We start from the raw sequence: 18727 nt of genomic DNA, 5'->3' as shown, positions 1-18727 counted from the left end.
AGGAACAAGAAGCTCCAAAAGGGTTAGAGGTTGATTTGGTATGCAACCATTTAGGTGATTTGGAAATCTAGAAATGACATCATTTTTAACAATACTAGCAAAGAGGTTGAAGATATTAAGGTCCTATATGGAACTTGAGTAGATTAAAGATCACATCTTTTCTATTCTATGAATGATGTTCGCGAACCCTCGACATTGTTTGTTGAGATAGAGCTTTTGAATATTTTGGTAATGGGGGTGTTTTTTTTTTCTTTTCGACTTCTTCAGCTTGGTTTGTGTCCACCTAGCTGGGGTCTTTTGGGTGTACTATTTTCTCTTGTTGGTTTTTGGTAGCCGCATATTTACGGAGCCTTGTATTTCTTTTTTTCCTCTTGTACATCATGTGCAAGCGCGGTTAATTTATATACATATATGTTGTTTAAAAAAAATTAAACCTAATTCAACTAAGAACTAAGAGAAATCAAGAGAGAAAATTTAGATCATTCCTCTAACGAGATCTCACTATCCAAAATGTTTAGAATCTAAGAATCTCATCCAAAAATACTCAAGCCTCAACCTTTGATTTTTCTAAAAATCCCCTCTTTTAGTCTCTTAGGCTTTGTTTGCGAGTTTGGAGGGGGAAGGGAGGGAAAGGGTTTGGAAAGAAAAAAATAAGGAATGAGCAAGTGTAAGAAATATATGACATTAAGAGGGGAATACTTTAAGGTTTCATTTTTCTTCGTAATACAAAACTCTCCTCATTTGGTGGAACTCAAAAATTGTATTGAAGGGGGGTTTTGCAAGGTTTACATGGATTCTTCAAATTTAATCTAAGTAATTATAATATTTTTAAAATTAAAAATATACTAATCATAAGAATTAATTTATCATTCTCTAAAAAATTGTTCTTTCAAAAAATGTGAAAGATTTTACCATTTCCCTCTATATTTCTAACCCTTCAAAGCCTTTCATTTTCCTCACCTCCAAACTCACAAACAAAACCTTAAGATTACCGAACAAATTAACGAAAAACTCTTAAATATAGTTTAGAATCCGAGAGAGATGCCTAGCACCGTAAGTTTTAGTTCCTTAATACATATCGCCGCCGCTCCTAGGGTTAGCGTCGTCGCTTCCCTTGTGAGGGATTTTGCCGTCGTTCGGTGAGAAATCTTCTCCCCTGAACGTTTTTGCTTCCTCTGCATAGAGATAACAGTGTTTACACTCCCTTTTCTTCAGGATCATGTGGTATTGCGATTGCTTTCCTTTCCAATTGGCATCATAATCTCAATTCAAGAGCTAAAGGTGCTATTTCTTTTTGTCTTTTTTGATTGCACTGTATGACTCACGATTCCACCAATTTGCTATTACATGTATTTTAATTCATAGAGACAAAGGTGTGGTACCTTCTCTTGCCTTCACATTGATGTGCATTTTCTTGTATTTCCATTCCAAGTGCCATCTTATATATCTTATAACAAGTCAACTTGGTGAATTAGTGTGGTACCATTTTTCATCGTATGGCAGATGTGGATTATTGGGATTACCATAATTGCAAAGAAAAATGAGTATTATAGGATGGAACTGTCGAGGCCTAGGGAACCCGAGCATAGTTCCTAAATTAAAATACATAGTCTGCTATCATAAGCCAGCCGCCTTATTTCTCAGTGAGACATTAGTTCACTCTAATAAAGCAAATGATTTCCTTTATATGCTTGATTTTGACAATTGCTTTGTTGTGAGTAGCATTGGCCGGAGTGGTGGATTAGCACTGTTTTGGCAAAATTCTTTTAATTGTACAGTGTTGAACTATTCTAATAATCATATAAATGTGGAGGTCAATGATTCTAATCGTGGACATTGGCAACTTAGAGGTTTTTATGGTATTCCAGAAAGTGGGCAAAGACGTGACTCTTGGAATTTTTTGCGAAGTCTATCTAATAACATTTCTTTACCTTCGTGTATATTAGGTGATTTCAATGATATTCTAGATGTCAAAGAAAAAAGAGGTGGTTCTGTACGTGCTCGTTGGTTAATCAACGGGTTCCGACAAGTTGTGTCTGATGCAGGTTTGGTAGATGTTTTTATGGAAGGTTATCCCTTCACTTGGTTTAAAAGTTTAGGTACTTCAAGGGCAGTTGAGGAACGGTTGGATCGTGCACTTGCTAATGCATCCTGGTTTCAGTTATTTCCTAATGCGAAGGTGGAAAATTTAGTAGCCTCGGCTTCTGATCATTATCCGATTCTTCTCACTAGCGAGCCTGTTACACGTGTCTGGGTGCCTAAAAGAACCTTTAAATTTGAGAATGCTTGGTGTGTAGAACCGGGGATTCATGATGTTGTTTCTGATAGTTGGTTGTCTAGTGCAGGTATGTCGATAACTGAGAGAATAGATCATTGTGCATCTGATCTTAGCTCGTGGAGCAAGACTACTCATAATGGTCTGAAAGAAGAAATTGCCGAGTGCCAGAAAGAATTGAATAGGTGCCGAGATCAAGGAGCAGCAACTGATCATAATCGCTTGTCTTCATTGAGAAAGAAAATGACTCAGTTAATGATTCAAGAGGATAAATATTGGAGACAAAGAGCAAAAACTCATTGGTACCGTGATGGTGATTTAAATACAAATTTTTTTCATGCGTCTGCAACCTCTCGCAAGAAGGTAAATCGTATTCTTTCTTTAGAAAATGATGCGGGGATTCGTGTAACAGATGAACAGGGTCTATGTCAGCTTGCTAAAGGTTATTTTGAGGAACTTTTTCTTGAAAATCATAGTGAACATGTCTCTATCTTGGCAGCCATTGATAATGTTGTGTCGGTAGAGGACAATGATTTTCTAACCGCTCCTTTTCAGGTACAAGAGTTTAAGGAAGCCATGTATTCTATGCACCCGGATAAATGTCCTGGTCCAGATGGTTTCAATCCAGGATTTTTTCAGAAATTTTGGTCATTGTGTAATTCTGATATTTTTAGTGAGTGTTGTTCTTGGTTGAATAATAATCAGTTTCCACCTTCGCTTAATTCCACTAACATTGCTTTGATCCCTAAAGGAAATGAGCAGCATACTATGAAAGATTGGCGTCCCATAGCATTGTGCAACGTATTGTATAAGCTTGTAGCTAAAGTCTTGGCTAATAGATTGAAAAATGGTCTCCATAAATGTGTCTCAGATAACCAGTCGGCGTTTGTCCCGGGATGCTCTATCTTGGATAACGCTATGATTGCTATTGAAGTTATTCACCACATGAAAATAAGCAAGAGGTTGAGAGATAAAAATGTAGCGTTAAAGCTGGATATCAGTTAAGCCTATGATCATATCGAATGGTTATACCTTAAGGAAGTCATGATTAAAACGGGATTTGCAAGCCGTTGGATTAGGTGGATTATGATGTGTGTTGAAACAGTCGATTATTCTGTAATTGTTAACAATGAGTCGGTGGGACCTATATTTCCTGGTAGGGGACTTAGACAGGGCGATCTTCTTTCTCCTTATTTGTTTATTTTATGTGCAGAAGGTCTCTCAGATCTCATTCGTCAAGCTGAAAGGAGAGGGGATATTCATGGCATTTCTATATGTACTAATGCTCCTATTATTTCTCATCTGTTATTTGCAGACGGCTTTTTTTTATTTTTCAGGGCGGAAGAAAGAGAAGTTGGTGTGATGAAAAATATTCTTGAGACTTATGAAAAAGCTTCTGGTCAAGCAATTAGCCTTCCTAAATCTGAAGTTTATTATAGTTGGAGTGTGCCCGGCCTTACTCAAGACTCTATCACTTCCATCCTTGGTGTTCGCGGTGTTATGGGAACCGGTAAGTACTTGGGGCTACCATCCATGATTGGTAGAAGCAAAGAAGCGACTTTTGGCTTCATTAAGGATCGCATTTGGCACAAAATAAACTCTTGGAGCAGCAAGTGCCTTTCTAAAGCTGGAAGAGAAGTATTGATCAAATCGGTACTCCAATCTATTCCTTCTTATATTATGAGTGTTTATCTTTTACCAAACAATTTAGTTGATGCCATAGAAAAAATGATTAACGCTTTTTGGTGGGGACATGGTGGCACCACTAGAAAAGGTTTGCATTGGCTATCTTGGGAGCGTTTATCTGTTCATAAGAATTATGGTGGTATGGGGTTCAAGGACCTCACATCTTTTAATGTAGCGATGCTTGGTAATCAGGGATGGAAATTTTAAATTGATAACACTAGTCTTGTGTCTCATTTATTCAAAGCACGATATTTTCCACAATGTGATTTTTTGAGTTCTAGGCTTGGACCTAATCCCAGATATGTATGGCGAAGTATATTCAGCGCTAAAATTGTGGTTAAACATGGTGTTAGATGGAGGATTGACTCTGGTGCTACTATTCCATTGTTTGGTGCTTCGTGGCTTAAAGATGGTTATTCCCTCTCAACACAAAGCCCTCTTTATGCGCCACTTGCTCATGTCAAAGTTCAAGACATCATCGAACCATCGACAAAGGTTTGGAATGCTACTTTAATTTCTAATATATTTGATCATAATACTCCCCAGCTTATTTTGAATACTCCTCTCCATCCTCTTGTTCATGAAGATAAAATTGTTTGGAAGGCTAAGAAAACTGGTAGTTATTCTGTTCGTAGTGCATAACGAATTTGTGTTACAGAAATTGCAGATAACTCTCATTTGCATGTTCCGGGGAATTGGAGTTTGATATGGAAGCTTAAGGTTCCTCCCAAGATTCGAAACTTTGTTTGGCGTGTGTGTCGGGGTTGTTTCCCTACACGTGCACGCCTAAGTAGTCGTGGTATTCATTGTCCTAATGATTGTGTCTTGTGTGGAACTAATTATGAAGATAGTATTCATGTCTTATTAGAATGTCCAGGTACGATGCAAGCGTGGCGAGAGGTTAATTTATGGGATATTATTGATAGAACTCTCCTTCGAAATTATAACATTGATGCTTTGATATTTTCTCTTCTTGACCAGCTGCCTTTTGCGCAAAAAGAATTGTTTGTGACGATCATGTGGAGCTTGTGGAAGCGTAGGAATTTAAAATTGTGGCAACAACAAAATGAAACATGTCTACATGTTGTCGAACGGACCCGATGTAACGTCCTATTTCTATTAAATCGATAAAACACGCGAATATAACAAATATTCAAGAAATAGACGCTACGTCTCATCTAAACAACAACCAGCATGCATATATAATAATATCTCAACAGTCACAGCGGAATATAATTCATACATCTCAAAAAATATATATGCCATGGTCAAATAACATCAACATAAAATTCTCCAAATCTCAACAATGAGTACATTTCAAAATAAAATAATCTAACAAGACTAGGACTCCGACTCAACCTAATCAGAGCCCTAGACTACTACGCCAAAATGATAGCGGAGATAGCTCCCGCTATCCAAACATCCACAAGCAACTCACCGAGCGACTACTCCTGCACGGCGTCTACCCATCCATACCGACAGGTAGGCGGTCGAAACCACTGGAGGTAAGCTTTACATTAATCATAATCAACATAAACAACCATAAGCATTTAAGGATTCATGCATATCACATATACATAACCATCCCTCCTAGAATACAAGCATCACATGATTATTACCCCTCATTACTTGCATCTCAAGCTATCACATTATCATCATAGCATAACAGACATATTCAATCTCTAAACAAGTCATCGACATAAGCTCGTCATTTATCAACATCCATCATTTCAAAGTTATAAGCGAGCAGTCATCATCATCAAAGAAAATCACCACATTATATACATATATACATATACAAATCTCACCTCATCATTATTGCTAAAATAATTATCATCAATTGATTCACCAAGTGTATAAGCACAAATAGGCATACATGCAATTAGAGAATAGATCATTTATTCACAACCATCAACAAAATCCACTAATGCACATATACACCAATCCATATAATCACAACAATCTCCAAATTTCACCAATGCACAATTCACCAAGTCACATATTCAAATATGACACGACTCATCAACTAATCAAATGCATGCAATGTTCTAGACTATTCTAGATGCATGTGGTACCAAACTCCTCCAAGGTCGTCACCTTATGATGCAACAAAAACATCATTATCAACGGCTATAATCAACGGCAATATGGATACAAGTATCCGATCAACGGCAATATGGATATAACATCCGACACGACATATGATGCATGCACATATGACTCAATCCACCATGCATATGTTCACAACAAGTCAACAGCTATAATCAACGACTATAAACAACAGCAATAATCAACGGCAATATCAACATTTAGCTTTATCATAAAGTTCAAAAACTTCATTCAATACAACATATGATAACAAACATCATATTCATCACTTAGCAGCCATTCAAACATCTTCTTACAATCATATCTAACTACCCATAGAGGATTCATAAATCATCCGGCTCATAAAACCATTTTCATCAAAGTTCGTCTCTAATTTCACCATTTAAAAAAAATTGAAGCTTTTGAATTAAAATCAAGTAAACAAGATTCAATGCCTCAACTAAGTATACCTCTAGGCTATATACAAGTGCAGTAGAGCATACAATTAAGTTTCACCGGCTAAACACGACGAAATCATGAAAATCACCAAGTTCGTCTCTTGGTATCATTTTGCAAAACCAATTCTTTTACAAAACAAAACCAAGTTAGATTCATCACCTCATGGATTAAGTACCATTAAACACCTTAGTTGAACTCATAAAACATAAGTTTGAAATTGGGAAACAATCCATAAGGTTTGGGTCGACTTAGATATAGTTATGCGAATTTTTCGTAAAATTTCTCTAAGACCTCCTTGGAGTATTTTCATCATAACTCAAAAACCAAAAATCATTTTCAAGTCAAACCAATGCCTCTAGAAAGCTAACAAAATTATCTACAACTTTCATGTTTACACCGAAGGCCAATTCAAAACAGAAACGTGTGAAAAAGCTGCAGGAACGCGAAATAGGGGATGCTGTGGTGAGTTGGGACAGTCCTGTTACGGGAAAAACTCATTTTTTTTACCCCAAAACCTCAATTTTGACTTCCCAAAGCTCAAATTTGATCCCAAAGTTTGTTTAAACATTTCTAAACATGAAAAGATACACAAAACCATATAAAATTTGCACCAAAACATTCTTCCAACAAAATTCACCATTTGACCCATTTTCATAAAACTTCAAAAATAACAACACAAATCATCACAAGTTCAAAGATTAAGATCACCCAAGGTTCCATTCATCAACAACAACACCTCACAACATCAACAACAACATCTCATATCAACAATTTTTGGGTAAAACACAAAGCATACATATGTACATGATTTAAGCTTGCAATTTCATCATCAACAACTCAATTAACATACCCAAACATTGCATCACAACATAAGCACGAATTTCACAATTAATTTCACAAATAATCAATTATTCAAATAAGCTTTTATGTAAAGAATTAGGGTAGAAGCTACAACTAAGTAATTATGACCAAAGACTAACCCCCTTACCTTAATTCTTTACAACTCAAGCTAAGGCTTCAATTTAGCTCCCACAACTTGAATCTCTAGCTCTCTCTAGCTCTCCTTCTTCAACCCTTTCTCTTCTCTTGCTCTTTCTCTTTCTACCTCTTCTCCCAAATGACAAATGTTGGTAAAAACCCTATTTTCTCTACCAACTAGAGTTTATATAAGCTCTACATAATTGGGCTCAACTCACAATGCCTTAATGGGCCTAACCCATTTCTATTCTAACCCAAAATGTTACTACTCACTTAACGGTAAAATGTAATACTAGTGGTCAACTACTGGTAATTAAAATAATTACTACACTCTCTCTCTAGTAACTTAGTAAAATAACAACTCTCACTAAGCATTAGAAATAATCCTCATCAAATTACAAAATTACCCTTACTCACAAAATAATCAAAATACCCTTCTAACACCGAATTCTACAATTCCCAACCAGAAATACACACAGAGGCAAATAATCACATATGAGCACATATAACGCACATAAAAACAATTAAATAAATAATAAAATAAATCTAGCGAAAAATCGGGCTGTTACACCCAACACCTCTTAGATGATTGGAAAACCGCCCAAGAAGTCAGATCGCACAAAGCTACAAACATCCTTGCTCAACCGAATAGTGTTATTCATGGTCCTGTCAACGAGTGGACGAAGCCGACATATGGTAGGTACAAATGTAATATTGATGCCTCCTTTTCCGACTCTCTGAATATGGTAGGTATTGACATATGCATCCGTGATGATCAGGGTGAGTTTGTCATGGCTAAGACAGACTGTTTCTCTCCTCTTTGTGATGTGGATGTTGGCGAGGCTGTTGGACTTCACACGACACTACAATGGGTGGCTGATCTTCATTATGACAATGTTGATTTTGTTTTGGATTCCAAGTCTGTTGTTGAACATTTTAATTCAAACCTAGGTGATAGCAGTGAACTAGGTTGTATTCTTCAGGCTTGTAGGCAGTTGTTCGATTGTAATTTTCAGAACTCTCATGTCGAGTTCAATAGGAGGCAAGCCAACGGGGTCGCTCATGAATTAGCTAGAGTAGCCCCATATCATGCTAGCTCCCATGTTTATGTTGATGTACCGTCATATGTATCCGAGACTTGATAGCTAATGAAAATCAATGAATTTTTTCCCTAAAAAAAATGCCTAGCACCCTACCCTAGGCGCCTCACACCCTAACGAGGGTAACCCAGATGCCTTCCACATGTTCATATGCCTCGCGGACAGGGGCGGACCTGGACTCGCAATATTGGTGGGGCATAGTTTTTTTGTCAAATAATTAACCATCATGCTTTTCCCTTGTGGTATGCAGTTCCCTTAAGAGTTATTGCTCTTGCATTCAAAGGGGGGACTAGTTTTCTTGATAAAATAATAGAGCTTAGACATTGTTACACATTCTCTTCTTTTTGTTTCATTCAAGATTTTCAATCCTCTACAAAGATATATTTAGTCCAAGTATTGTCCTCAAAATCCTTAAGCTGTAAATCTTCGTAGTTATGTGAATCAATCAAATTAAGGACGGGTTTCTTTGCTGATGGCTACTGGATTAGATTAAGGTACCTTCTGATTAATAATAGAACCTTTCACATGACTATCTGTCATCGGGTGTGGGTGAACTATTTTCTTAAATTTATTCACCATTTCCTAAAACAAATTGGTAGAATAAGAAAGGATTGCCTGCACATTACCAAAAAGAAATACTCTGCAACAAGGTTAAAGCAAGAAGAAATTTAGTCCCACATCGGCCACTTTTAAGATATTGAGAGATGAGCTAGCTTATAAATAAAGAGTGTACTAGCTTCAAAGATACAAACAAACGAAACACTGCTTGGTGGGTCCTTGACTGTGTTACTTTGTTAAAGTAACTTTCAAAATCTGAACCAAAAGCAGTGTACAATTAAAAAAAATATTATTGGGCCTGGCTGGGCTGGTGTGGCACTTGCCACACTAGGCCTAGTTCAGGTCCGCCCCTGCTCGCGGATTAGACATAATGGAACAACGGAAGTTATACCCCACACCCCTACACTTATACCTTCACCCCAACATTTGACATAAACTACCAAAATTACCCTTTGTATAAAACACAACACAACACCCTTTCACTTTTCACCCTACCTTTTCTGAAAAAAAACAGTTCCTGTGTTCACCCCTTTTCCGGAAAAACCCTTCTTCTAATTCTACAACGATTGAGAGTAAGCCTCCTTTCCTTGTTTTGTTAATCGTTTCTATGTTTGTGTTGTCACTGTATTTTTGCATGTTTGTTCTGTTAATGGGTCACCGGAATCAATGATTAAGTTTTGCCGTTTTCTGGGTTAGTTGTTACCGGAATCGCCAATTGAAAACGGCGACGTGATGAACTGACGATTCTGGAAATATGATGTGTTGAACTGGCTTTCTGAATCCTTAATCGGAATCCTAATCACTAAGCTTTCCGATTTTTTTCCGGAAGACGCATTTTAAGCGTTCCGGTACTTCCCGGACTAGTTTGGTGAAGTATTCCGGTTCAGACATTTTTTTGTCTGCATCTTCCGAATCTTTTTATATATGCTAGTAAACAAACTATGGGTAAATTTGGCTAGAGGTAAACAACTTCCGATTCTGCAACTTCCGAAATGGCTTTCTGAATCCTTAATCTAATTTTTTTTTTTAATTTAACATGTTTTTCACACACATAAACAATTATAGTATTTCACAGCACATAAAGAATTATATTATGCTAGTAAATTTGACTAAGTGATATAATTGTAATTTGTGATTCGAGTGAAACAATTATAAGTGATATATTATGCTAGTAAACAATTATCTTTGCTGCTGCAATTTTCAATATTGTGATCCAATCCATGGACTTCAATTTTCCTTAGATAAATCACTGACTTTGCAATTTTCGTTAGATACATATACTTGTAAATTTTTTAGAATTCAACTCCTTAGATACATCACTGACTTTGTGCAAGGAAGTAACCAAATCTCCATTTAACATATACTTGTAGCAATGAGTATTAGATGTATCTTTGCTGCTGCTACTTAGCTCCATCTACAAGTTCAGATCATACACTTTTAATTCAATTAAGACTTGATTATATATGTATACTTAATTAACTATATACTTGTAGCAATGACTGTTATTGTTTTTAAGCTTAATTCTTTTCTCTTTTTCTTTTATTAATTCTTTGTTTTTCTTTATTCAGTGGTTCGATGCAGAGGACGAGGTGGCAAGATTATACGCATAGGACGAAATGAACGACGGCATGAGGGGGTTCGGTGCAGAGGACGAGGTGGCAAGATTATACGCATAGGACGAAATGAACTACGACATGAGGTGGTTCGGGATCAACCAGCCGTACATCAAGCACAGGAGCAGCTCATAAATCAAGAGGTAGAGCAGCATGGACTTGTGGCAGTAGAGGAGCATATGGATCAAGATGTGGAGCAACCCGCACAGAGGTATATGGGTGGACCTTATGACTTGTCTGTTCTCACGCGGTATGAGGTCCATGTTGCCCGTAGGCTATGGTATGGTCAGGTAAGTAATTAACACACTCTTTGTTTATAATGTATTTTGTATTTGTTCCCTTCAAGCCACACTTTGTAATTCGAAGGGGTATTTTTATTCTATTAGTCATACAGTAAGGTTTATTAGTTTCAATTGTTTTACTTATAGATTTTTTATTTTTTTTACATAATAATATTTTATCATCTTTCATTATTTCGATTTTATTAAATTATACAATAATGGTTCATTTTAAATTTACGTAGGAACGCGGTACAAAAAAACATTTAAAGGTACCATCGCATGGGAAAAAGTTGGAAGATTGGGTTCCTCCACAACTTCCCCCTCTGGTACAGGGTTGGCTGAATGGTTCTGGACTAAGCGCACTTCAGAGGAGTAGCATGAAGATGGTTGATGCCAATCTTTTATCTGCATTTGTTGAGAGATGGCATCCAGAGACGTCGTCATTTCACATGCCATTTGGTGAAATGACGATTACTCTATACGATGTGGCATGCTTACTTCATGTTCCGGTGAGGGGAGATTTCTACGATCAACCTTCTGGTTTATCCGAAGAAGAAGCATCTAGACTTGCTGTGGACCTATTGGGTGTAAGTTATGATGTCGCTAAGGCAGAGACGGCGAGGAACAGAGGTGGTTATTATAGGCAGGAGTGGCTGTATGATTTGTTCAAAAGGCATCGCCAGACTGGGATGCTTGACTGTGGTGCTAGGGCGTACATGATGTTGCTAGTTGGGTGTACTATATTTGCAGACAAGAGTTTTAGTCTTGTAGATGCAAAATATTTGCCGCTATTTAGGAATTTGTCAAATTGCGGTAGATTTTGCTGGGGTGCAGCTGCTTTGGTTACATTATACGAGTACCTAGGAGATGGGTCTATGTTTACCACCAAACAGCTTGGAGGATATGCTACACTTCTTCAGGTGTTTTTTTTAATAATGTTAAAGACGAAATATTTATTATTATAATAATTTATTATTGTTTCAGTTTATAATTTCTAATTTTTTTATCTATTATGTAACAGTGTTGGATTCATGAATATTTTCCGACTCTTGGGAATCGAGCAGAGAATCAAATTTCTTGTGATCAACCTGGAGGAGGTTTCCCTCGAGCTATGCGATGGAAATACAAGCAGGGGACTCTAAAGGTCGATCAGATACGGAGATTGATAGATGATCTAACACCTACAGATGTCATATGGCGTCCATTTCAGAGTCACTCTCGGGTAGTCCCATTTGACAAAATATGTCTTTATAGTGGCTGTCTTCGCTGGTATGACACTGTAGTTCCTTACTTGCCTGAGAGGTGTATCCGACAATTTGGATACATACAGGATATACCGCCACCACCTCCAGATCGCCATGCCTTTGATGTAGGTGTTGAGTGGATTGATTACCATTCCAGCGTGCATCGGGTCGTTGGAGGAGCATCTCTTGTGACATATCCATATGAAGTCACAAATACATACATGGAGTGGTACTACAGGGTATCACATCCTCGTTTGATACGGCCTAATGAGGACCCACATAGACCAGTCCCTGTTCCAACATATAGAGTCCCTGATGATGCAGGACCTTCTGACCCAAGGATGTCTTTGATTGCTTCTAAGCTACAGGATTACTTGGATGTTGTCGGGGCCACAAAAGAGGAATCCCAATTTGAGCATTTGTATGAAGCATTAGACCTGACTCATGGTGGACCTTTACCTTAGCTATATTAGTTTATTTATTATATATTGCATTATCGACTTCTACTTGATGTTAAATTTGGTATTATCAAATTTTGCTTTATGATATACATTGTACTATCGACTTCTGGTTTATTTTAAACGTTGTATTATCGACTTTTGGTTCATGATTATATGTTTTACTATTGACTTTGCAATATTGGGATATAATATATAGTGCTCGTGTTGTTGCTTCAAAGCATGTGATCAATATTTATATATGCAGGAACCTATACATTACAAAAAAAAGCAGGAACGAGAATGTAATATATGTAGACTTGGTATTCTTGTTTAAGACAACAGTTTTTATAAGCTATTGTACTGCTTCCCTTGGTGTTAGGTGGTATGGACTTGTTCTTCCATTCTTGTAACCTTTTGGTACTACAATTGATTAAAGAAGCAATGCACACACGCACATTTTTACAGAGTATCCAGAGATCATCCACTTAAGTTGAGACAGGACACAATATTCATGCATATGTTTCTGTTATATTCTAATTAAGTTATTCTCTAATGGTTTATCTCTCTTAGTTGTTTGCTTCAGGGCTGATAAGGGCTATGTGAACACAAACTATAGAACTTTTTATTTTGGTTTCTCTTTCGGATGTGATCAAATAAGTGTCATTTTGATTGTCATAAAGCATTGCACTAATGGAAAAGTTGAGATAATAATATTTGAATCCTGAGAATAATGCTATATTTAAGATAGCTATGCAACCCAAAATGAGTTACATCATCTCTTATTGAAGATGTCATGTTTAAACTTGTGGCAAATGCAAACAAATTATTAAATACAAAACAGTACTATGGTTTTTTATCTATGGGGAAACCGTGGAACAACTAGAGTATCACAAACACAAGTTTGTTTATTTATTCTATTAAATGAAAATAAAAATAGAAACACAGTTTCAAATCATAAAACAAGACTCAAACTTCAATTACGCTAGTGATGTGTGGCACTACCGGTGCAAGACATTGCCACTGTTGCAAACGTCCATCAAATGCTACCATCCAAGATGTTGCTTCTGGTAAACAAAATTTCTTCCAATCCAATGTAACTTCGGGCAATGGAAATCCTTGCTTCATCTTTACCTATAAAAAAGGTTAAATTATTATTTCAAACAAAAGTAATTATTATTTCAAATTAAAATAACTAGTATTTGTATTTACCTGAACCCAGTGATCCTTGACAAAACCAATGCAAAAAAATCTAACACTAGTGAGATGTGAAGTCCTCATAGGAAAGAACGTCTTACTGGGACGCCCTAACGTTACTAGAATAACATTATACCGATTTGCTATCACGTAACCCATATGCGGTATGGTCATCCATCTCTCTCTAGGCTGAGATCCCAATCCTGATATCTTCAATGAATCTCTTACTTGTTGCAGACAGTTTCCGAATAAATTTTTGTAGAAACTGATATTAGCTACTATCTCACTATCCAACTCTCTGCGGACTATAGGCCATCCTTCTTCACCATATCCAAGTAATAGTGCAATCGCCCTAAATCCACAATTTCCGTCTGGAGCAACATTGACTATGTCTTCAACATATGGATGAATATGTTCAGGAAATTGTCCCAATAACCTATAAAATTCTTGTTGTTTCTGGGAGGGTTGCTTCTGAGATGATTGAGACAATTGTATCTGAGGGGGTAGTTTCTAAGATGGTTGTTTTTTAGATGGTAGATTTTGAGATGGTTGAGATGACTGTTTCTGAAAAGGTAGCTTCAGAGATGGCTGAGATGGCTGTTTTTGAGATGATTGCTTTTGAGAGGATTGGGATGATTGTGTACACAACCTCTTTAACGATCCTTGAGAGTCATAATATTCATTGTCAACATGCTCCCAATATGAAGGATCACGGTACACATCATATCCCTTTGGTACCTTGCCTTTATCCTTCTTCACTCCTCCTTTGGTTTTAACTTTGTCGGGAGGTGGACACATGGAACTCGTAGCTGGATAAGCAAGTTCAAGAACCTTACTTTTCAATGCTCGTTTTCCAATAATGTCAAGTGACCGAAACCTTTTCCATAATTCCTCAATTGCATAAGTCATATCTAACTCAGATCTAGTTTCTGTGTCTTCCTCTTGTTGACCTTCCATGCTTAATTTCTTCCACTGAATATGAATTGAATCTAATGGTATAGGCATACCACTAATTTTATATCTCCCTAACTCACAAGCACAAGGCAATCCATATGTTGCTCTGAGTCTGCAACCACATGTCGATTCGTCGATATCCATATATCTAACTCTTTCAAACTCAACAACAATGCGCCTCAAGGCAGCTCTAGAAACAAATCCACGCAATTTTTCATAAAATGGACTTGTGTGTGCATGGTCAACTTCATAAAAACTTTTCTGAAATGAAGCTATGATGTTGCCTAATTGCAACTTGATGTTATCATGCATACCCTTCCAACATTTGCACAAGTCTCCTTTGCTGTTTTCCAACATTTGCTTCAGTTTCCAATGAGCAGACTCTACCCTAATATGAAACAAAATATCACATATAAGTGAATCCAATGTTGTTAAAAAAAAATGTTCAAATTAAAAATTAAAATATATAAAATAAAATTTCAATTTAATCATACCTATTAGTCGTTTGGTTACCCAAATGCATCACTTTGTCGACCCATGCTCCAACAAATTTTTGTTTATAATCAGTTAACCAGGTATCTTTCACATAATCGACAAACGTATCGCAACCAACACATGTTTCCTCAAACTGTTGCAATCGTTGCTGATACTCATCCTCATTAGGCGATTGTACAAGGTCTTTCCACAGTTTGATCACCACCTTTTGCATATCCTTTGAAATATATTTCTTGCATTTTGCTTTAACATTTTTGTCTATGTGAAACTGGCAAAGCAAATTAACACTATTTGGAAATACAATTTCAACGGCGTTCATCAAAGCAAGATCCCTATCAGTCAAAATTACTTGGGGGCCTTCCTTAATAAACATACCTTTCAGGTTCTCTAATGCCCAACAAAAGTTTTCTTTCCGCTCAGATTGCATATAGGCAAATGCAACCGCAAATGTGCACTCAGTAGATGTCATACCTACAATTTCGAGCAACAGCAATCTATACTTATTAGTTTTGTATGTGCTATCCATAATCAACACAATTGGAAACAAGTTCAACAACTTGACTGAATCTGGATGCGCCCACATTATATCTCTCATTACATCTGAGTCGTCTCTTCTTCTACTCCAACTGACATAATTTTCACCATCTATCAACGTTAGCAACTGTTGTATATCCGTTTTATTACCTCTCACCTTTTTTTCTAGCGTACTCCTCTTCTTATATATTTGTGTGATTCGAGTGACATTCTCTGGGTCTCTCTCTTGCAATGATAGAAGTATGTGTCTAGGTGGAACACGACGCTTTGTCAAATCTTCAACATGTTTATGTTCATCTGCATTTAGGCGTCCCACAAACGCATGACCTTCCAATCTATCAGGTAACTCGTGGTTGTGAAATCCACATTTTACCTCAACTTTCCATCCGAGACCATCTTTCAACGGTGTTGATCTAATTTTGAATGGACAACCGCATTTTTTCGTAGCACTTTGTGTTGAACTTTCAGCTCGCTTGTACCTTCCACCCTTGTCACAACCCAAGATTAATTTATTACTCCTTCCTCTCTTTCCGGTCTCCTTATCAGATCTAGTAATGGTAACAGTCACTTTATTTCTAATTCCTATCTCCCTAGCCCAGCTTACAACAGCTTCTCTTGTATCAAACCTTTGTGTAGTTGTGAATGCAGCAGTGGTGTCTACACATGGTTGATCTTTATCATATAATTGAGGTATGTCTGTAACTATTTAAAAATGATATACAAAAGTGAAAAACTATAATATAATTTTTCTAATAAGAAACTATTGTTAAAATGAAGATTTTTAAAAAATAATACAAACAAGTAATATAAGAATCTGGACAATTTTTTGGTATTGTAGTAATTAAGCACAAACGTTTATATGGAATCAAGAATAAGAAACTATTAAATTAAATACACCGGAAAACAATCAATAAACATTTCCGGTTGTTAATTTGTTTACGTTTTATAGAAATTTAATAATTGGAATGAACTAGTATGAACCGGAAATCTTTGCATACTGGTCTTCCGGAATTTTTTCGGAAACGTATATATAAGTATTCCGAATTATTTTCGGAAACGTATATATATATATATATATATGAGTATTCCGAAAAATTTTCGGACAGGTATGTATGAGTGTTCCGAAGTATTTTCGGAAACCTTTTACGGTGAAAAAAAAAGAGGAAATAAGTACCTGGAAAAATATCATGTGGGGGTGAACTCATCCTGAATTAGGAGATGTTGAAAATGAGGGTGAAAATTTTATGTGTAAAAGATTATATAATAAAAGGGGTAAAATTGGAATTTAAAAAAATTATTGGGGTGAAGGTATAAGTGTAGGGGTGTGGGGTATAACTTCCTGGAACAACCTTAGCCTGTTGAGAGTCTTTGGGGATTGGGAAGTGGCAACACCAGCTTCCATATTTTGCAATATGAGATTGTAAAGCATAATTACACATGACTATCCATTGTTGGTTAATAAAATTGAAGCTATATTTAAAAATGAATGGAGGGTTGTTAGTAGTTAATGATGAGACAATAAATCATAAGTACATGTATACAATCCTTTTACAAAAATTAAATATATAGTAAAATACTGTAGAATTATTTAATATACGGGCGATGTGTATGCAACTATAGTCCAACTGTTGTATTCATTCTTCATGATGGCAACCACGTCTGTTCTTCGTGTTTGGGATTGTTCATCATTGTCCAACCTCTCCAGTTACATCCTTTTTCCTGTCTAGGTGTGGAATTTCAAGATGTAGAGTTACTTATCTGACCTGTACAAAAAACATAATGGGTTGGGTTACGTATCATTGTTACCATGGCTACAATTAATTTCTATAACAAACATTATGAAATTAGAGTAGTGGAAAATGGAATTAGTAAAATACAAAATTCATATCAACAAAAATATTGGGAGTTGTCGATCCTTAAATATTTTCAACAAAAAAATAGAAATATTGAGAGAGTTCATAACATATTTTTCTATCAGAAAAAGAGTCTGAATTTGATTTATCGAGCTATTCATTTTAGAGGTAGATTCTAATTATAGTGGGTTAAAGGAATAATACAAAAATCATGTTGGAAACAAACATGTAAATTAAAAAGACATGAAAATGTACGTTGGTGCACAAATAGCATGGTGAAAGAATATTCCATTATCTATCCTTAAAATTAAAATATGTTGGTATCCAAGTTAAAAGCAACATGGAATGGGTGAGAGTATTGGTAATCTCCTAAGTCAGATTGCTAATATTTGAATAAGAGAATTATAATGACTATTATGAATAGAGTAATGATATGTTGACATTCATTTGATGACAACTTTGTTGACAACCTTGTTTTTCTCACTTTTTATTGGTCAAAAACAATGGAGAGAGAAAAAGGAAGAGAGAGGATAACAACATCATGTGAGTATGAGATAGAAAGTTGTCCAAAAATTGTCAAAAAATGATTGTCAAAATATCATTTCTCTTATGAATAAGTGGCGAAGGCCTAAGATGATCATGTGACATTGCATATTATAAAAGCATTATAATGTGCTCGATCATGTGACTCCCCACAGTGTCTGAAAGTTGAATCCTGATATTGGTCTTTGGTCTATATCTTTGAACTTTTTATTTATTTTAGAATTGAATATGCACTCACATAACCAAGCTTTCCCCACCTCTAGATCGAAGACCTCTTAAATTTAATATTGATAATCAATAATATATACTAAAAAAATATCTGTCCCTCCAAGTCCCAACTACAACAATTTGAGTAAAATATTGAATTCCAACTATAAAGATCCATCCAGTCTGGACACATAACACTTTCATCGGCGCCATCTACACCCTATT

General features: G+C 36.2%; 2 protein-coding genes across 2 annotated transcripts; one reads left to right on the top strand and one right to left on the bottom strand.

Moving 5' to 3' along the window:
• Positions 1-8229: 8229 nt before the first annotated feature.
• Positions 8230-8628, top strand: LOC146919635 (uncharacterized). The gene has a single exon (XM_085711057.1). It carries the CDS (start codon positions 8230-8232, stop codon positions 8626-8628), a length of 399 nt encoding a protein of 132 aa, XP_085567183.1.
• Positions 8629-13535: 4907 nt separating this feature from the next.
• LOC146919634 (PKS-NRPS hybrid synthetase cheA-like) lies at positions 13536-17301 on the bottom strand. Its single transcript, XM_085711056.1, has 5 exons — positions 17249-17301; positions 17074-17105; positions 15365-16601; positions 13932-15258; positions 13536-13853 (listed from the first exon to the last, which is right to left on the bottom strand). Exons 1-4 carry the CDS (start codon positions 17299-17301, stop codon positions 14427-14429), a joined length of 2154 nt encoding a protein of 717 aa, XP_085567182.1. The 3' UTR covers positions 13536-13853; positions 13932-14426.
• Positions 17302-18727: the final 1426 nt, after the last annotated feature.

Source organism: Medicago sativa, chromosome 5, assembly GCF_051527215.1.
Source record: "Medicago sativa cultivar Bolivia chromosome 5, Bolivia_mono, whole genome shotgun sequence".
In the NCBI taxonomy this organism is placed as follows: Eukaryota; Viridiplantae; Streptophyta; class Magnoliopsida; order Fabales; family Fabaceae; genus Medicago; species Medicago sativa.
Note: the sequence above shows the minus strand (reverse complement) of the source record. Positions and strands in the feature narration are given on the sequence as shown.